The following is a 19,970-nucleotide window of genomic DNA, read 5'->3' as shown; positions in this document are numbered from 1 at the left end:
AGGGAAAGATACTCATGGAAAATGGGGATGCCATTGAGGATATAGCTCTGAGTCAGTGGGATTTCCGGCTGTCACGGCTGAGGGGATGCCCACTGAGCATGCGAAGCCTCGGCTCCCTCCACAAATAATGTTTATGATCGTATAGGCCCCTTTTACCTTTCGCTGCACTTCCCTTCATCTCACCACTATGGACCTTGCCATATCGTCACGAATTTTCGCTGATTTCCCCCAAGAAATAGTCGACGCCATCATTGATACGCTTTGCGACGATACATCATCTTTAATTGCCTGCTCCCTGGTTTGCCGCCGCTTCCTTCCACGCGCCCAAGTGCATCTATTCTCAACTGTTGCACTCGCTCATCAGCACCAATGTGTTACCTTCCATTCCCTGATACAGTCATCGCCCTATATCTCGTTAAACGTGAAGACTTTGAAACTGCGATGTGGCTTCAGCACGCCTAATCGTAATGCATGGGATATCACCTATGAACCCCTTTTACAGCCCATAATACGCGCGGCGAGTAATCTCGAAAAGCTCTATCTGAGCTCTATCCTTTGCCCCCTTCCTAGCGACACGAACTCGCCATTATCGTCGATCTTCTCGTGCTCGTTGACTTCGCTGGAATTGCACAGTGTTCGGTTCGCGGATTTCAAACACTTATGTTCATTTGCGCGCGCGTGGCCGACCCTGAAGAGCTTTACGTGCTCAGGGCAGATGTACACGCATACCGTGCCATGTGAGCACAAGCACCCTCCTGGACCTCTGGTGGAATGGTTGGACATCGACGGCGCCTACGGACGCACGGATATATTGGATAATATCATCAGTTCAGGCATATGCCCGGTCTCGGTTGGGATGCTTCGATCTTTGGTTTTTCCCATCCACGAAAAACAAGATATTGAACGGTTGCGAGCTTTGACGAAGCTTTGCACAGACACGCTTCGAAATCTTCATATTATCCATAACAAGTCATGTACGTCTCCACTTCTTCAGTATCCAAGACCTCTGACAATGCTGTAATAGCGGTACCGTTCCGATTACCACCGGACTTGGCTCACCAGCGGTTCAAGGTTGGTAGTCTACGGCGTCTTACCATCGAGGTATACGCTAAATCAGAAGGGTCTGATTCGAGTCTCTTGGATTGGTGGATAAACAGTATAGGTGCGGCAGAGATTCTTGAAGACATCACCTTTAAATACTTCATCGAGGAAGGTGCGGTATCGACGGAGATAGCTAAGCCTCTCTGGCGTAAGATGGATTCTACGCTTTCAAGACTTACGGCATTGCGGATGTTCGCTTTTAACATTGTTTGCTGGGGATATACGGTGCCGGATAGGGGCTCGCCTGGCGAGGATTCCCTCTCATTTGAATCTAGAGACAAGCTTGAAAAGCTAAGGAGGGCTCTAAACGAGAGTTTCAAGCTTTTGAGGGTCAGGGGTGTGGTTACAAATACTACTGTGGAGATGTACGTTTTCCTGACTTCGTGCCTCTTCGGTCGCTCATGGGGTATTCTATTCAGAGATGACTATTTGTAGGAGGGCCCCATGATTCAATGACTATTCGACATTTCTGCTTCTTTAAAACAGACTTTCGTCAGTCCAATGGGGACGCGTCAAAGACTGATACATTCAGGACAATTTGACAGGGATGGCATTGTGCTAGGTACCCTGTGGCGCCAATGGTCATTCAGAAGTGATTCTGAGCTTCACAAGCATTCACACTCCAAAAATCCGTTTATTTTAAGCTATTCCGGCAGTAGTTACCCGGTTCCCTGTCTGCTGTGGGTACGTTCTCTACTCGGCCTATTTATATCGTTTCAAGGCAGAAACGCTAAGTCCTACAGTCTTAGGCCGAGTCGGAGACTAAGCAATGCATGCTGTGCAGTGCGCTAGCTGTCTTCTAGTTTGTCCGCCCAACTCTTAGCAGGTTCTAAGAAAACACTGAAACTGACTATCAACTCCGGGTGTGAACCGATCATTCGCAAAATTACAAATAACACCGTCTCATTATAGCTTCGAACTAGGACTTTTGGTGATGAAGAGAAGACTCTTACAGATGTAGCTCCATCCAATGATCATCAACATAATCAAAAATTTTCGACATCGGACTGTGATGCATTGATAGACCATGAGCAAATGTGGCAATTGATGGCTACTGACTTGGTATATCCGCCCCATGATCTACCATTCCTGTCGCCTTATGGATGTCGCTTTCGCTATTGCCCTCGGCCCGCTCTTCTCCCTCCTCGGAATACCTTCGACTCTGAATGCCGGCATGCTTCGAACTATTCTTGAACAGCTGTGACGCCAGGACTGTCGTCCGACAAAGCGAATGCGAGTCGAAAGCAGCCATTCGCTCTCGAAACTCTAAAGCCGTGGGATCCTTTGTATGTCTGTGTTTCTCTCGTCTCGAACTTTTCTTGCATCACTGGCAAGGAAACCATCGGATGTCTGGGCCCGTCGGAAGGGAAAATCCGGGCCAGGTTTTACTGGTAATCGTTTTTGACGATCCATGAGAACAGCTTAAACCGAGGGGCATATCGGCGATACGTTTAAGTCTCCGCATTTGCGTTGACATCCGTCGTAAGCGGGGTCAATGAAACTTGTCCAATAGGTCTGTCGAATTTAGCCAAGCCGACACGCCTACCTATCGGGTGTCAGTCTTTCGAGTCGGCGACTAGTACGCGGTGTCAATAACAAGACAAAATGTGTATCAGAATTGTCCGTGCCTGCCTGTTCAAGTTGGCCGCTTCGCATGTCCGAAAGCTGTATAACAAGAATATCGATGAGATGTTAGCGTCATTGCTTTCTATTCTCTTCCTACGCTCGCTGACTATTGATTTAGGATCTAAGTTCGGATCTCGACTCACAGCCTGATTGCATCAACCCTTCCTCACCTTGGTTGTGCGTTTTCATTTAGTATAATAGTGCGTATGCTCCGCATGGAGTTTCTTATGTTCCTTCGCTGTATATATACCAGATCTCGACCAGTCAAAACGTGTATTATGCGATGCCATCCTCAAGTCGCACCAGTACAACGCAATCCCCTCGTCGTCCTCGCTCACCCGTCTCCTTCTTCGCTGCACCAGATTTAGGCCAACCAAAGCAGCCAAAGCCTCTGGTCAAGATTGAGAAGAAACCCAAGAAGGCGAAGAAGACAAAGGCACCCCCCGCTGTCGCAGTTCTCTGACACGTCTTCATGCCAATCATCTCCGACGTCGTTTTCCGCGAGTCCACTCTCTCCTGCATCTCTCTCATCGACGTCGAGCCGTGCCCCATCATTTTGCACAATGCGCTCGTCTCGATCCTCCATTTCTCTTAAACCCTTCTTCCGTCGCATTGGTCTTCGACGCAGAAGAATCTGATGCGTCTTCATTGCCACCAGATGACATTCCCCCAGTCCCTCAGTGTCTATGCATCCCAGTCAAAGAAAAGATACAAACAGTGGGGCGGAAGATAATATCCTCGTATCCAACTACCGGATCGTCCTCGGATGATTCCTCCACGCATTCTCGTCCCTCACCCATCATCGTGAATACAGTAATGCCTCTGAAGAGGCCAACCACAGCCCCGCCGTCGCCTTCCGATTCTATCCAAAGGATTGTACCAGAACCGTGGTTAGCCCACGCACCACCCTCGATTAACCGCCTTCCGAAGCGGTCTGCCTTAACGACTTCGAACGTCCATCATCCAACCCTCTCACGCCAATCTTCTTATGACTCTTCCCTTTCCTACGGAGACGTGCCGTGTCATTCTCACCGCCGTTCTCTATCATATGATTCTTCTCCGTTGCATACTCAATCGATTCAATCCACGCTCCTTTCACCTCCGAATACGCAAACCCCTTCTTCATTGTTAGAAAGACGTAACCGCAACATCCGGGACCTCTGCATCGCGACTCCCAGCACCCAAGCTTCTCAGCCGGAAACTTCTCCCGGTCCGTATAATAAGTTTCCACGAAGTCCGGATTCTCCGCTCTTCTTCAGACGGGCGCCAGATGGGAATGGGAAGCTTAGGCGTCCTAGTACTGCGCCTCATTCTCCAACGCATACCATGCATCAGTTCACTAGAGAGCCGGCATTCCTGCTTCCACCCCGTGCTGATTCGCCCTTCATCCACAGCTTCCAGGACTCGAGTTCTTGTGTCAGCTGGGGTGAGCCCACGCAGGGTTGGAGCGGCGAGTGGAACAGGGATAATTTGCAGGATGTCATTAAGATGCTACGGAATCTACGGTGAAGATGGGGTGGTGTGATTTTTTCCGTCGGGATCTTGGTGAGCGCTTATCATTTCTGTACGTCGACTTGCTATTAACCGATGACGCAAGGTTACTGTTTATATCTCTATTGGGGGACACCCCAAGTTCACGCTCGATACACGATGTTGTACCATGTATACCTACCGTCTCTCTTTTGAACTATCTGTAGAACACGTTTCCCATCTTTTTTGTTGTAGCATCACGAAAAATACCCAAGAAGCATATGCTTCGTTTTATTAATGTTCGCTACCGACGGGAACCGCACAGAAGCCGCCACCCACGCATGGCTTCCGTTCTGTTCTGTTGTTTTTAGAGGTATGTGATAGACAGCCACCGTTATACACGTGAACAGATGGTGAGATGTTGAGACGAGATGGTCGCAGTCTGGGCAGTGATTGGGATGAATTCCATTCTGACACCAAGTTGTCTCTGTCTAGTATCTTTCTTCCATGAGATGGTAGGAGTTTGAATCGATCTGCCTAGTAGCTTATTCGTTGATGCCAAGCAGTCTATCAATATTTTATACAGCAACATGTAGACAGCTTTAAAAAATAACACATCAAGAGAGAATGCGTAGGGATGAATCCGGGTAGCTGTTAGCGTAAGTAGATCATGCATTGAGTGGATAACTAGGAGTCTTTATTGACATCCCTACTGATGCGGTCACTCACAATCACGGCACTTCCCAACCAAACCGGAACTTCGGAAGCTTGGATCCGGCAAATAGCGTCGGGAATTGCCATTTCGGGGCTTACCTTTTTGCCTTCGGCTTTGTCCGTGTTTACGCTGGGCGCTATGTACCACGGACACTACGAGTACGGGCAACAGTACGGCCAGCAGCCATACCAGTACGCGTACCCGCCGCCACCGCCGCCGCCTCAGTACTGGAGCAACGACTCCTACCAATCTTCTCACCACAATCAACGCCAGCCTTCTCCTCATCCACCTCAACCTTCCCCACACCAGCAGCCGTCACCGTTATCTCAGCCGTCTCCACATGCAGCACCACGATGGATAGAAGAGCCTGCTCCCTGCACCACCACCTGCTCTTGATTTTCTCAAGGTGTGTGTATATGCTGCGCCTTGGACCTTTGCTACGTACTGACAATATGCGTCGCAGCTTGTTGATTCGTATCGAGTGATTTTGGACGCGTTTGCACCACAGGCTCCGCAACCACAAGTGGATAGGCTCTGTGATGCAGCTTCCTCTGCTGCAACGATACTGGGAGGCCCCGACGAAGAAGCGCGCGAAAGAGAGCGAGAGCGAGCGCGAGAACGGGAAGAGAGACAACTGGAAGAAGAGCGAGAGCGAGAAAGGGAGCGTGAACGCGAACTTGAGAGGGAACGTGAGCGTGAGAGGGAGAGAGAACAGGAGAGAGAGCGGGAACGTGTAGAGCAAGAACGACTTCGTGCTGAGAAGGAACGTGAAGAACAGGAAAAGGCAAAGGCCAAAGAGAGCGTCGATAAGAAGGAGGACTCTACGTCGACTGGCCAAGTTTGCCTCGGCTGTAATGCTACCTCTACGCCTGAATGGCGACGAGGTCCCTTGGGACCGCGGACGCTCTGCAATGCGTGTGGGTTGGTCTACGCAAAGATGATCAAGAAACGCCTCAAGGCGAACTCTGGCACTGCTGACGCATCCAGTGGCGAGAGCAGCGGCGAGGGTGAGGAGGAAGATGAACTGGCATAGGGCGATTGTTGCGGTCTCTGGCATTATCTGTATGTTTGTTTTCAAATGCTTGCCGCGTTCCTTGCTTTCGATTGCGCTTGTCGAACTTTGGACTGCTTGAATCTATTATTTTTCAGGGATTTGCATGTACTTATTTCATGGAAATATGACGTTAGGTATCTTTCCATTGGGCGCAGTGCTGTGAATTGGGTGTTGGCATCTTCCACTAGCAAGTGCGCCTTTGCAAGCTTGGTTCGGAGTATGTTCTTCCCTCTTCTCTGGAGTCAACTCATTTCTCAACTTAGGTCTACAAATTAGCTTTTACGGGGGAAGCCCAGGACTGACGGAAGCCTGTGTGTATATTATCCGGTGTCTAGCACTTCTTAACGAAACGCAAACTCGGACCAAGTTTACGACAAACTACTGCAAAATGATCAGGTCCAAGTTCTTGATTGAATTCAATATCAGACATCCAAATGTCTTTTGTTGGTGGTTTTATCTCCCACAGTCTCCAGATCTCTCTGTATCACCTGCTGATACATGCTGCCGGCCAAATCATCAAGGGAAGACATCTCCATTCGCGATGTCAAACATGACCTTCATCATATTCTTTCGCCTTATGAGTCAGAGCCCGAGGGTCGGTGCGATCGAACACTGGCAAGTTGTGTTGGATGACGCATTTCGCATCCCCGCATGTATCCTCCTTCGTGCATATAACCGAGCAGTTGGTAAGATGTTTAACCTTATGGGTGCACTTCGCAGCGCTGAACACGTTGGTCACAGATCAGACAGATCACGACACTTGTCACACTGACGCGACGCGCCCAAAAGTCCAGAACGCACTACGCATGACTTGCGATCAGCAGCAAAGAAATTCATGGACACGGGCATGTCTATCCGTGATCTGTGCTGACTTCGAAACATGGTGTTGGATTGTTTACTGTTGGATGAAACCAATGCTTTGAAACTATTGGCTCTGATTATTAGCACGCTCAGCTGGTGACTATTCCAGGTCTCGCACTTCGCTAGGTTTAATCCAAGGTCCTGGCTTGCACATCTTCGGAATTTCAGAGTAAGCATATTTCCCGCAGTCTTGGGCTCAACGCGGAATCGAAATTGATAAAAATTCAGTGACAGATTTGTCTAAGAACAGCGAGAAATGTGTCACGAAGCACTGAATGAAGCATTATGACTGCTTTCATCAAACACAAGATGATGAAGTACGCTGGGAACATCTACATGAGACCATGTGTAGCCTTACAGCCAGCTTATACTGGCGTTTCATCACTTTGCTGCACCTTATTTGCCAAGTTCCCAGGTGCATGCTCCGAACCGGTCGATACCATCAAAATCGCGCCATCATGTCCCACGTTAGCAAACTATGCTCCGAAAGTTGACCCGAGCGTAGCCCAGGCTCTCTCATCGTTAGTTGCCTCCGTCTACCACATGGCTTCAAGCGATGGCCATGCGCTCCAACCCATTTAATGATCCCTCGCGCCAGTCGGGCTCAGTTGGCGAGACGATGATTCGCGATCACGCAATCGACGCGTGGAATAGCGCGGACTTCGCTTCTCAGTACATAAAAAATCGTTTGATGGCTGTTACACCACACAGCTCAAGACACGAATGTCAACAATACTCACGGGCGCCGGCGATGTTAAACTCCCTCTGGACAGACATCCGTCTCAGAGTAGTCTCAAGAGTGATATCATCGTGAAGCAAGTACGCAAAGAAGAGGAAATCCATGACCCACTTGCTGGCGCTGCCTTGACGAGAGACGACAGCATCAGTAGGTACCTGGATTTTATTCGGTAAATCTGTTTTCATTCTCTTTCGCAGGACGTGATGGAGAAACTTTCGACGATGTTCCCCAGGAAAAACGAACAATTGGCCTATGGTCTGCTGTATTTCTGATATTTAACCGCATCATTGGTACCGGGTATGTAACCGTTCTCGCTCCGCCCGTCATCCTGGATAGTAGACTCATTCCACAATGACAGTATCTTCGCGACACCGTCGACTATCCTTTCAAGTTCCGGATCGGTTGGTCTGGCACTGTTCATGTGGGTGATTGGCGGTATCATCGCCGCCTCAGGTCTCGCCGTATATGTCGAATTCGGCACTGGCCTACCACGTTCAGGAGGAGAGCTCACGTATCTGAGTTACATCTATCAAAGACCAAGATACCTCGCTGTTGCCTTGTACGCAGCTTATGCGGCCTCAATGCCTTGGCCAGCAGGAAATTCTGTTGTTTTCGGACAATGTCAGTACAATTCTCACGTACGAGGCTTGAAGTACTGATTCATAATTGGATGGTCTTCAGATATTCTCCTTGCTGCTGGAAAGGACGTCACCCGGTGGAACCAGCGCGGCATCGGCATCGCCTGCGTTACGTTCGCTCCCATTCTGCACAGCTGTTTCCTTAAATGGGGTCTCCGTCTTCAAAACGCTCTTGGCATCTTTAAGATCGTCATCTTGCTTTTGATCACCTTCTCGGGTTTCGCTGCTCTTGCAGGCCATATCAAATTGCCAGAGGATGAAAAGCCCCATAATTTCAGGAATGCTTTCGACGGCACTGAGAGCAATGCGAATGCGTTTGTTACTGGTCTTTATAATGTTATTTGGTCTGTTTACCTCTTTCTTTCCGTTGTCCGCGGAGTTACTGATAATGCGTACTAGGTCGTTTATCGGCTACTCAAACGTGAATTATGCGCTGTCTGAAGTCAAGAATCCTGTTCGAACTTTGAAGATTGCTGGACCCCTTGCCATAGCATCCGTTTCTGTCGTGTACATCCTGGTCAACATTGCCTACTTTGCAGCTGTTGCCAAGGAGGATATCCTGACGTCAGGTCAAACAGTCGCGTAGGTGTCATTTTGCTAAAAAGGTTTCTCCGGGCTTGAATATTCTTTAGTGCTCTTTACTTCCACAATATGTTTGGAACAAGAGCAGAGAAAGCACTGAACGTGTTCGTTGCCCTGAGCGCGCTTGGGAACGTCATGGCCGTTTTATTCAGTCAAGGACGAAGTAAGTATCGTAGTCTAATCTTGAGATATCTCACGCTGATTCTTCATTCACAGTCAATCAGGAACTCGGTAGAATTGGAGTTCTCCCCTTCTCTAAATTTTGGGCATCAAACAAACCTTTTAACGCGCCTGCAACTGGTCTGGCTCTACAATGGTTGGTCACTGTGATCATCATATTGGCACCTCCGCCGGGTGATGCTTATAATCTCGTGCTAAACAGTACGTTTTACTCCATGCAGAGTTAATTCGTGTTTTCGTGCTAACCTTGCGTCATTCAGTGGTGTCATATCCATTAGCCATAATCAACGCCTTTATCAGTGGCGGTCTGCTATTTCTTTACAGTCCCTGGGGCGGCGACTGGCGACCTCCATTCCGCGCGACATGGCCCGTTGTGCTGTTCTTCTTCCTCTCCAACCTCTTCCTCACTTTCGCACCTCTCGTACCTCCTGCACCGGGTCAAAGCGTATACAATAGCCTACCGTATTGGCTGCACGTTGTTATTTCGGTCGGTGTGTTCGCCGTTGGAGGGGTATACTGGATCTTCTGGGTCAAGTTACTACCGAGATGGGGTCACTATCGTTTGGAAAGACATCTTGAGCTCCAAGACGATGGTGTTTCAAGGAGTGTTTTCAAAAAGATTCCCAGTGAACTGTCATGAGCTCGATCTTGTGGTGCTTTCGTTGTGAACTTGATAACGAATAGCTTTAAGTCTGTCCGCATTACCCAGACACGTATCAATAATGTATAATCATAGTACAACTTCAAGTTTACTCACCTACTCCCTAATTTTCGTTATCAAATTGTCTTCGATTTGGTGTCATTGTTTCAGGGAAAGAAGAAACATACAGAACATTCATGGGCGAGGTGCTGCAATTGGCCGTAAAGCTGGTGAGCCCCCGGCCGTTATCGGAAGCGTCTTCTGACTAAGCTAGCCCTGAATTTTCTGCTTCTTGGAATACTACTACTACGTGTAGTCTCAGAATTATCCAGTTATTTTACTAATGCTTTCGGAGACCAGTTGGTTTTCCATGATTGTTGTGAGTATTTCTCTGTAGTCTAAATTGAACGTACTTTTCAGGCAAACTCTGCGCGCCTTCGATTCAAGGCCCTGAACGTCGAACTCTTGTGATATAGCTCGAAGTCGTTCCGTTGCCCAACTCTGGAATATCTGCAGTCATAGATACCGATGCAGCTATGTTGATAGTGAAAGTACTACGGAATCACATCTGTCAGTCTCCTCGTCGTCTCCTGCCTTCCTCATTTTCCCTGCCTCGCTATCATCTTTGGACCAACATCTGCGCGTTCGCCCGCTGCTTCCGAATCTTTTTATCATCTTTGTTATCGTTGTGCATATCTCTCTGTCAACATCCGACGCTCCTTCAGCCTATTATTATTACCATTCTTCTTCCCCCCTTGTCTATCACTTTTATATCCTTAGACTCCGTGGTTTCTTTTGATTTTTTTGTGAAAATTGCCAGCTTATTCTATCGGGCTAGACTATCGTCATTCCTATACCCAATTTTTCTTCGGGTTCTTCGGATTTTCTTACAAGTGTTTACATATGGATTCTTGGTGAGTGCTGACTAATCAGAGACCGTTCTCGTGTTCATTATACATCTCAGAAATCCTGTTTAACCGCTACTGTGTTGAACTACCTCCTTTCCCGATGGACAGTACCAATCCTTCGAGTCCCTTGAAACGAGGTGGCAGTGACGCTCTGGTTTCCTCGACCTCTCAAAAACACCCCAGAATGGACGCTACTTCCACTGCTACTGCTTCCCCCCAAGAACATGACCCAGGTGTTTGCCTGGAAATTCGAAATTCCTTCAGCAGCTGCCCTTGTTTCCCTGCTCTTCTTACCATTCTACGGCTCAGACTCGGGGAAAAGGACCTGTTGGGGATCGTAACTTTGATGGTAGTGCAAGCAACTACCTGGTACCAGAAACGCCACCCTGAATGGCAGTACATGGCCATCGAAGACCTCGATCTTTTGGGGAACCCTTCGCGTGCAGAGATGGTTTACAAAGATACCATCGCCATTAGCTCTTCCGAGGAACCAGAATGGTCTGTTTAAGCCTGCAGCCGTTGTATGGCTCATTTTTAATGTCTGTTCAAACAGGGAGAAATTGGTGCTGAAGTGTAATTGTTCAAATTCTCTTTGGCATTCTTACGCTGATCATTCTGTAGATGCCGTAGAAAGAACGGTGTCGCCGCCAAGGGTTAAGCGTACGGGCAAAGAGACGACGATTGCCATTCCGAATTATTTGTCTCAGTTCAGTAAAACGATGCTGGACGTAATTACCGGCGACAAAGATCTCCCGCAATGGAATGGACCGACTCGTGACGGCGGCGAACATAGCGACTTTTTCAGGGGGCTTTGTCTGCCCCAGGTCGCTGGCTATCCGAGCCTTCTCTTGCACGAGCTAGGATGCTACAATAAGGAAGCGTTTGATAAGCTCCTGGAGTCGCTGTTCAATGTTCAAGATAAGTTCCTGTAAGGCAAGAACTGCAATCATGATAGTACTCCTGTCTGATCAAATTCATTGTAGCATCGTTATCAATATCTCGGGCTCTGGAAAAACCCGCCTTCTTCTGGAAGGGCTGGTCCGCTACTGGGGAATTTACTTTGTTGGGTCCCACGAGACATCCTCGCTTGGTTCAGAAGATTTAGGCTATGTCCTGTCCAGAATACAGGAGAACAAGGGCTTCAAGGCCAACCCTGTCTCAGAGGAGGATCTCAAAATGAACGAGGCCATTGCGCGCCGACAGTACTTCAAAGTTCTGTTGGCACGCACATCCGTTTTTACCCACTTCCTAAACTTGAGTCTGAATCAAGCACCCTCCTCCGAGAACGACCTCAGATTGGCCTGGCTAAAAATCCAAATTCATCAGGAGAGTTTCTTTAATCAGGATATCTTTTGTGGGGTTATGGATCTCCTTAACGATTCCACCGACGATTACTTGGATTGCAGCCTAACAAAATCTCTTGAGGATGTCAAGGATTTATTGGTCCACATGTTTCCCTTATCTGCTTCTTCACGCCGATTGTGCTGCATCATTGATGAGGCACAGGCACTTGCTACGCGAGCACCTAATTCGTTCCGGTCTCGCACATCGGGTTCACCTCGATCCCTCCTGAGGCCGCTCACCGAACACCTCCGTAAATCTCTTGCCTGCCACAACTGGTTCATGTACCTATCAGGGACAAGCAATAGTTTAGAAATTATCGAGACAACCAGCGGGTCAAACGTAGCAAGGCTCTCGGCGCTTCAGAAACTTTACCATTTGGGATCTTTTGTGGATGCTAGTAGCCAGGCTGCATACATCCGAAAGTTCGTTCCACCTGCTTTGGCGGACAGCCTCTCAGATTTTCTTGCGCGGGTCTTTACATGGACAAGAGGAAGGTTTGTGGCTACAACTACACACCGCTACTGTTTCTTACTGTGATCGTTTTTAGATTCCGCTTCACGGCTACCCTTATTGAGCTGTTGCTTGTATCAGGGTTCCGCTCCCCACACACTGTGCTCAATTTCTATATCAAATCGTTGTGTGGCGGTGAATTCGAACCCGGAGACGCTGAAGATCTCATCAAAGCGGAGCCCCCATTGCCTGGAAACCTGAAAGACATGGTGGTTTCTCATGGAGTTGATGTCAATCGCTTTTCAAAATCGGGTACGCTTTTTCTCTATCTTGTTGGCCTCCTAGGTTGTTAACTGTCTGTAGAAGTGTTCTCGAAACTCAAAAAACATCTTCCGGCTTACATGCTAACGGGGATGCCACTACCTGTACTTCGGGTGAAGGATTCTGTATTGGTTGAGCTTGGGATCTCCAGATTTGTGGGTCTATTCGCTGATGTGCACACGGACGAGCCGCTTGTGTTAATCGCCATCATCACTTGGTTGGAGGAGAATGAACCAGGATATCTCCACACTCGTATTATGGAAGAAGCACTTAGTATCTCCACGAAGCACAATCCCTCCGAAGCGTTCTTTGCATACGCCATGCTCCAAGCCCTACGATCCGGCCTCCCACTTAATCAGATTCTGGATTTCCACATCCCGGGAAACACAGTTTTACCTTTGTGGACCTATGAGAAGGCTCAGATTGTCGTACCCACTCATTTCGATCACACGACACACAGATATCACACCGTCCCATATTCCTATAGCTCTACAAACGTTCCCAAAGCCGGAAAATATATTGACAACGCTTCAGAGCTTCAGGAGTGGCTCGCATTCCAGGGGACACCATATTCAGTCACCTATCCAACCACAAGAGTCGGGCCTGATTTCATCTGTCTGGTAAAGTTAGAGAGCGGTAGACATTTTTGGGTATTGGGCCAGACAAAAGTTCGAGAGAGCGATAATACAATCGTCGAGGGAGATCTTGTCGGTGCTGTGCAGTCAGTCATGCCGGAAAATGTTTATAAAAACCCTAAAGTGAGTCTATCTTGATTACCATGGACAGGGTTTTTACCAATGACTCAGGGAGCGGAGGCAGATGGTCCGGCTGTGCCCCAGCAATTCATAGAGGCCCTCGACGCCCTTCCGTGTAAAGTTGATAATGTTTTGCCATCGGCCTTGGCGCCTCATCATGCCGTTGGGGTGCTTTGTATTTCTCCCGCTCTTGACAACATCCAGTGCTTGAAGGCGTCTTCAGTCAAAACGACTGTTACGCCCATTCAAGCTGCCATCAACTGGGATCGGGTAGGGCCGATTCTGGACAACGTTGTGCAGGGAAGTAGGCTTTGGGCTCAATTCAACGAGAGATCTCGCGCGGCTAGTCAAACCCAAGGCGCAGAGCGAGGATTCAAGCATCAATTATGATGCCATTGACCGTTGAATCATTAACAAGAAAGATCTTGAAGTATCACACCACATACTACCGGGGATGCTGAGGCTTCAGCTGGAGCTCATGCGCTTAAGGCGGCCATTGACTGATGGAATCCACCCTAAAAGGAAAGTTCGCGGTTTTTATGACTTTCATATCTACGAAGTCGACGCAGTCAGAGGCTTACTTTCTAGCAAGTACTTATTGATCTTACCGACATTTTTTTTGTCCAGTATAGGTGTAGTATATAATATATAATTTGACACTGGAATAAGTACCAATGCCCCAACAATTTCGAGCGCGCACCAAGCAAAGTGAGCGAGTTGAGCCTGCCTACTCGTATAATCTGCAACAAATAGCAAAAAGCTATGTATGTTACATCCCCCATTGCCTTGTATAATGAGAGGGTTCTGGCATTCTCTGTCGACATTTTAGGGTTTATCTCTTCCTGATTGGACTGGCAACGTAAAATTACAACATGATATATCCTTAAATACGACAAAGCGACCATTGTAAATATAGGAAGACTTATATTTTCATCATAGAAAACAGCGTACCCATTTCCACCCACCGGCGACCACATTGATCTAGGTATTTATCCACACAATTCAACATGGTCTTCAAAAGGTCTGCCTGTTGCGATACAAGAACAGAAACTTCTTCTGTGATTGATGATAAAACTTAGCAATACTAAAGCTAGTGAACATCACATACCTTCGGAGCTTGTTCCCATTGCCGCTTTGGCAGCACGTTCTCCATCGAAAAGGGAGGAGAAGTAACGAAGTTGATCATACAACTGAGCATCGGAATACTAGGAGAACTGTTAATGCTAGGCGGTGGTTCATACGACAGGGACGAACCTCAAACGCGACTGTTCCTCGGCATCCGTGTTTGAGACACCTTCGACCATATACCCCCATCATACGTGTCCGATTACCACAAGTAGCATCATCGCACACGGTCCAGCCTTCGTAATACGTTGAGATGTGTCCCCTAATCTGGACTTCAAGTTGCAGCTGGAGGCTTCCTGAGGGTATCGGTTTCTGACAGGTTGGACTGAGACACGCAGTACCATGAGCGTGAACGATTGACGACTAAATGTCACATCAGCAGCTGGTCATCCGTTATACATCAATCATACGTACTTCCCGGTCATTGAGCGGGGCGAACGCAAGTTCTCCTCTACAGGCAGGACACCGCACAATGAAGGGGGCGGCATCCTTGAACCGCTCTGCATCTGATATCCGTGAATCCAGAGAAGCAAATGCACGCTCCTCTGAGAAGCTACTAGATATAGCAGTTCGGTAGCGCGAAGGATCCAGACCTGACGACGAGTGAGCATCGTTTGTATCGGATGGATATAATAAATTTACCCAGGCACTCCGCTAATCGTGTTCGATCCGTTCCTTCGATAGGATCACATAGCCGTTCTATGGGAGGAAGAATCTGTTGGGAAAGATAATATTCATAATCTGGAGATGTCAGTAATATATAGGGATCAATGTGTGCCCACAACTCACCTATCTTGAGCTCCGATCCAGCCTTTCGAAGTTCGTCGGGATGCCTAGCACGATCAGCCTGGCCAGTTTTCGCCGACTCCTCCCCTTCAGCCAGGCAGAAAATGTAAGGGATTACATCTCCTGCCCTTGCCGACCCACCCCTCGTCTTCATTTTCATAGCGACCTGAACGTGTGGTAGCCCATGAGCTTTCGGGTATTCTTCCGGATTTTTACCGAGTCGCTGTGGAGCACTGATGAGAGGCACTTCATGCGAAAAAGACACAGTACAGACCTTAAAAATGATAAAGTCGTCGAGTTTGACCTTGTCTTCCCTGACATTCTTCCCAATGGTTGTCAAATATTCATGTATTTGTTCCACCACGATTTCGGTCGCTTCGCCAGATAGAATCTGTTCCAATATGTACCTAACATTGCCGTGAGCATGAGCACGATCATCAGAAAATGATATCACTTACTGCGAAACGTTTTTTGAAAGTGCACAGTATTCTCGACGCTTCATATCGAGACCCTTCACTTCCGTCGACGTCCTAGTACCATCCTCGACCTTGATAGCTGCATACTTCTTCTTTTGCAAAAGCAGCAGTCGCTGGAATATGCCATCTAAATCGATTTCCAACAGCTTGTACCGGTCGTTGACAGCCTTCTTGAACTCAGCGGCAATCTTGAGGGCTTCCGATAGTTCGGTGACGTTAGAGTTCACAAAGACCGAATCAGTATCACCGTAAACAACCTAAAATATCGTATGGCTAAGCCAACCAGAAAGAAGCGAACGGATGAAAGACTGACATCAAGCTGCATGCTTTCTGCTAGCTCCTTCGTATGCGTCAGAATTTCTCGTCCCTTGAACGTTGTTAAAGCGGCCAAAGGACGAGCGTAGAACCTCGAATACTCGAAGCCTAGACAGCCATACATACTGTTAGCGGTGAGTTTGAGAGCTTGCTGTTTGATATCGTACTATGGCAATAAACGGGTCAGAACGAGATATTCAACTAAAACGCAGCGACTGATATTACCTGCAGCAGCTGCGCAGGCGTTGCGGTTTTATCCTTCATAAGAGATTTGACCTGGCGCCGCCTGTTGACAAGGGTAGCAATAAGTCGAGGGAGAACACCCTGCGAGACTGATGAACCAGGCGGCTCAAGAATATGCTCTTCTTCGTTCTACAGAAAGCCACGTGTCAGCCAGAAACATAGCGAATGAAAGAAAGCATAAGCAAACCTCGTGCTCGTTATCGATTGAATCGACAGTTGTGAAATCGATGTTATACTCTTGAATAATACTGGGATACAAGGAGTTGAAGTCCATGACCAGGATGAACTTATCCCAAAGGCCACGCTTAGGCTCGAAGACCAAGCCACCCTTATACTTGTCCCTCTTCGATTTGCTAGGTTTCCCGTCGCCATCGGCTTCCTCGTTCTCGGACTTCTTCTCGGGCTTGCTCTTCTTACCCCAAGATTTATCGGGACATATGTACTTGAGCCTATGGAACTCGTGCAACAGAATGTATTCGTTTCGTTCGGCACGTCCACCGTTCAGAGTCTTGTTCCTATAGTCGGTGTGAGAAAACGACGGAGCTGAAGATGACAGCGAACATACCAAGAATTTCCCGCGAGATTAGTCAATTGTTTCGTTAAAGGTAGTATCTGCACTTTGGAGGCAATAGCCATATGGTAATGTGCGTCCAGTTCGCAGTGCTGAACGAAGGTCATGAGTCTCTCGGGGCCGCTGACAGTGCTGTCAAGGTAGCTCGCAGTATCGTCGGGGTCGATGTCTTGTCGGTCACTTTTCAGGTGCGTTTTACACATTTCGGTTAGAGACCAGGTAGTTGAAGCAATCATGCTCTACAAACAAACTGTTTAGAAAAACAAGGCAGTCAAAGAGTTAATGATAAACCTTTGCACCGTCACTAGCGAGATCACAAAGCATGCGTCCAGAAAGGAACTTGATGTTCGACCCTTGTTTCCCAATGTTGGGCCATTTAGATCGCCTGAATCGCCCCAGTCTAGACCAGTGGTCCACTTTGAGACCTTTCATACGATGCAAAAAGACATCTAATGAAGAACCCAAAAACTCGTGGCCAACAATGACGTCCGGGTCAGCTTTATGCAACGCCACTATGAGAGAGCATGTCAATAAGGGGCATTCTCCAGCGGGTGAATGTGTATACCCAACAGACTGCTGAGGAGCATGCGTTCGTTCTTCGCAGTTGATATTTGACCTTTGCCATGTGCCTTTGCCCGAGTTTCGAAGTTTGGTGGGAAACGATCGAGAGGGCGTACAAAAGTTTGAACGGTACATGGCAACTGCTCCGGTGGTTTCGGGTCATCAATAGCCACTGTTCCTTGTCAATAAAGCAAGTATCACTGAAAACGAGGAAGACTGACTGTTATGCCATATTCTTGCGGTCGCGCAGACAACTTCCCTCATATTCTCAGCGTGATTGACAATTGTTCGAACGCTCAAGCTCATGACTGTCAATGGTGGAGTGTCCTTCGGTACGCTGGGATCAGAATCTGAGAAGGGATTGAAATCCTTTGGGTCTGATACTGTGACCTCCAGTTTGCACCAGGATATCTGTGAATATGCATAAGTTGCAAGACAAATGAAAAGGAAAGTGCACCCACCCCCTGATTGTCGATCTTTGGGTTCTTGATTTGAATCCAGCACGGACCCATAATCTTCCTCTTGAGCACGAGGAGCTCAAAAGCACTAGTATTTGTCCCGAAGATCTTTGAGATGTTGGGGCTGTTGAGCGTGTTTGGTAGTTGTGGTTCTGACATTGGTATTGAGTGATTGATGTGACTTAGAACAATAAAGGAGACCTACGATCAAAACCATATATTACTTTCATCCACTGACGTTCTTCCCGAGGCACGTCCGTCTCACCAAACGCGTACTTTCGTTTGACAAACTTGCCTTTAAAGCTCTTGATACCAACCTTCTTTCGAATCGCGTCGAAGTCGCGGTATACATCCTGCAGTGAAGGGACTTCGTCGGTCTCATACATATTGTTTTCAGTCGTCAACTTCTACGCGTTTATCTCGTGGTAGAACGAAGAGATTGCGCTCCAGCGCTTCAACTGTGACACAACAAGACACCCATACACCTGTGACCTTGTCCTTTAGCTTTGCCGATGAAGTATAATTTTCCTTCGTGTTCAAGGTAGTCAAGCCAGAAGAACCGCAGGGAACCATCTGGTTCCAGGGCTGCGATTTTGCTGCTGCTGGCGGCGGATGAAGAAGACTCTAAAGGACCCAGCGTGTCAGATTCGGCGATGGCAAGAGAATCATAAACTGAAAGCCACGATGGTAGGGCATCTGCTTCCTCTTTCTTGGGCAGGGATGCAACCACGGGCTCTTTCTTGACCGGCTTGAAATCATCATCAATGTCATCGTCCATTTGATCAAATGCGTCCATGTCGAAGTCGAAGTCATCCGGAATGTCCACGTCAGAGCTCGACACCACGTTCATCCGAGAAAGACGTTGAGTAGCTGGTGTCATCCCTGCGACGTCGGTCTTAACCTTTTTCTTGGGGCTGAAAATTAGGTCGTCGCTCGGGGTATCGGGGAAAGGGCTATCCATGGGACCGTCTGAGGAGGTGTCGGCGTATGATTCATGGTCACGATAGGGTACTGGAGAAGAGTTGTTGTCATAGTCATATGAAGGAGACGTCTTGCGTTTTCGCGATTTGGGAACGGCAGGGATGGGCTCCGCATCCATGTCCCCCAAAAGAGAAGCCATGAAGCTATCTTCTTCATCTTTCGAAACCTTTGGCCGGTATGCACTGATTGTTGGTGCAATGGGGGTCGGTGAGGGTGGCCTAGGTCTGGCTTTGGTTTTCTTGGTATCCGGCTTGACCAATTTCTTTTTCGCTGTACGGACACGCGTCAGACGCGAGATACTGAGAGCCAAGCAGTTGACAGCACCTTTTCTGTCTAACTGCATGTCCTCATCCGAGTCGTATGCCTCCGCTTCTGCCCAGTCGTCCATGCCATTGTCCATGTAACCGTCCACGCCATCATCGACAACAAAGTCGTCTCTCTGTAAACGGCCCTTGACAATGCTATTGTATTGGTCTTCTGATACTTCGTCGTAAATTTGAACGTCTTCCTCCTGTTAGTGTCTGGTGTTCGACGCGTCTGTTTTTAGGGTCATGGACTTGGCTTACCTTGAGTTTACGTGTTCCGCCCGCCCTGGCACGTTTCAATTCAGCCAAAGCCTCTAATTTTGACTTTTTGCCGCGTGAGGACATCGAGAAGAGCGAAGAAGGGTGGCGGTGTAGTAGGTAGATGTTGCTGTCAGAAAGCCACTGTAAGGGTGTGACGTTACATTGCACTGTGTGACGCCTACACGTGTTTGTACTCGGCAAAAAGCGGCAGATACCGACGCGTCTTGAACTCTTTCCGTCACCGGACAAGTTACAAGTACAGTGTAATTTACTGTACATTTGTGCATGATATTGCTATCTTGTGGAACTCGTTACATATCATCACAGTGTGCCATCGGGAGGTAACTTGAGAAGAATGGCACCATAGTAGGTTCATGGGCATAGTACTTAGGGCACTAGTATTTCCGCCCAGAAAGCTGAAGAAAGGCTTGCCGATGACTGGAAATAGTCTCAGACAGGTGGGAATAAGCTAGCGAAGGCTGCTTCGAAGTTACCAATCGGCTC

At 48.1% G+C, this 19,970-nt stretch overlaps 6 protein-coding genes across 6 annotated transcripts; 4 read left to right on the top strand and 2 right to left on the bottom strand.

The window, feature by feature from the left end:
* Positions 1-187: 187 nt before the first annotated feature.
* EV420DRAFT_1650311 (uncharacterized protein) lies at positions 188-1,536 on the top strand (the record flags this gene model as incomplete). Its single annotated transcript, XM_060478429.1, has 3 exons — positions 188-974; positions 1,025-1,466; positions 1,521-1,536. 3 exons carry the CDS (start codon positions 188-190, stop codon positions 1,534-1,536), a joined length of 1,245 nt encoding a protein of 414 aa, XP_060323792.1.
* A 204-nt stretch (positions 1,537-1,740) lies between these two features.
* On the bottom strand, positions 1,741-3,853 carry EV420DRAFT_1485786 (uncharacterized protein; the record flags this gene model as incomplete). Its single annotated transcript, XM_060470290.1, has 8 exons — positions 1,741-1,794; positions 1,953-2,062; positions 2,161-2,313; positions 2,871-2,897; positions 3,066-3,118; positions 3,168-3,411; positions 3,440-3,589; positions 3,646-3,853. 8 exons carry the CDS (start codon positions 3,851-3,853, stop codon positions 1,741-1,743), a joined length of 999 nt encoding a protein of 332 aa, XP_060323791.1.
* A 1,065-nt stretch (positions 3,854-4,918) lies between these two features.
* EV420DRAFT_1580966 (uncharacterized protein) lies at positions 4,919-6,136 on the top strand. The gene is made up of 3 exons (XM_060474644.1): positions 4,919-5,244; positions 5,319-5,322; positions 5,376-6,136. Exons 1-3 carry the CDS (start codon positions 5,051-5,053, stop codon positions 5,943-5,945), a joined length of 768 nt encoding a protein of 255 aa, XP_060323790.1. The 5' UTR covers positions 4,919-5,050; the 3' UTR covers positions 5,946-6,136.
* Positions 6,137-7,255: 1,119 nt separating this feature from the next.
* EV420DRAFT_1126798 (high affinity methionine permease) lies at positions 7,256-9,796 on the top strand. The gene is made up of 8 exons (XM_060465955.1): positions 7,256-7,713; positions 7,764-7,863; positions 7,925-8,187; positions 8,248-8,548; positions 8,604-8,786; positions 8,837-8,949; positions 9,003-9,167; positions 9,227-9,796. Exons 1-8 carry the CDS (start codon positions 7,551-7,553, stop codon positions 9,604-9,606), a joined length of 1,668 nt encoding a protein of 555 aa, XP_060323789.1. The 5' UTR covers positions 7,256-7,550; the 3' UTR covers positions 9,607-9,796.
* Positions 9,797-11,152: 1,356 nt separating this feature from the next.
* Positions 11,153-13,658, top strand: EV420DRAFT_1126765 (uncharacterized protein). Its single transcript, XM_060465954.1, has 5 exons — positions 11,153-11,442; positions 11,498-12,352; positions 12,406-12,620; positions 12,672-13,387; positions 13,449-13,658. Exons 1-5 carry the CDS (start codon positions 11,234-11,236, stop codon positions 13,476-13,478), a joined length of 2,025 nt encoding a protein of 674 aa, XP_060323788.1. The 5' UTR covers positions 11,153-11,233; the 3' UTR covers positions 13,479-13,658.
* Positions 13,659-14,306: 648 nt separating this feature from the next.
* On the bottom strand, positions 14,307-19,550 carry EV420DRAFT_1631617 (uncharacterized protein; the record flags this gene model as incomplete). Its single annotated transcript, XM_060476162.1, has 21 exons — positions 14,307-14,458; positions 14,493-14,589; positions 14,639-14,872; positions 14,924-15,102; positions 15,152-15,250; positions 15,299-15,518; positions 15,570-15,702; positions 15,754-16,028; positions 16,085-16,252; positions 16,312-16,458; positions 16,517-16,844; positions 16,895-17,139; positions 17,192-17,412; positions 17,466-17,633; positions 17,683-17,872; positions 17,923-18,071; positions 18,125-18,296; positions 18,325-18,377; positions 18,412-19,170; positions 19,225-19,411; positions 19,467-19,550. The coding sequence occupies 21 exons, from the start codon at positions 19,548-19,550 to the stop codon at positions 14,307-14,309; spliced, it is 4,260 nt and encodes a 1,419-aa protein (XP_060323787.1).
* Positions 19,551-19,970: the final 420 nt, after the last annotated feature.

Source organism: Desarmillaria tabescens (assembly GCF_030435595.1).
Source record: "Desarmillaria tabescens strain CCBAS 213 chromosome Unknown EV420scaffold_73, whole genome shotgun sequence".
Taxonomy (NCBI): domain Eukaryota; kingdom Fungi; phylum Basidiomycota; class Agaricomycetes; order Agaricales; family Physalacriaceae; genus Desarmillaria; species Desarmillaria tabescens.
This window is presented reverse-complemented; position numbering and strand designations above follow the sequence as displayed.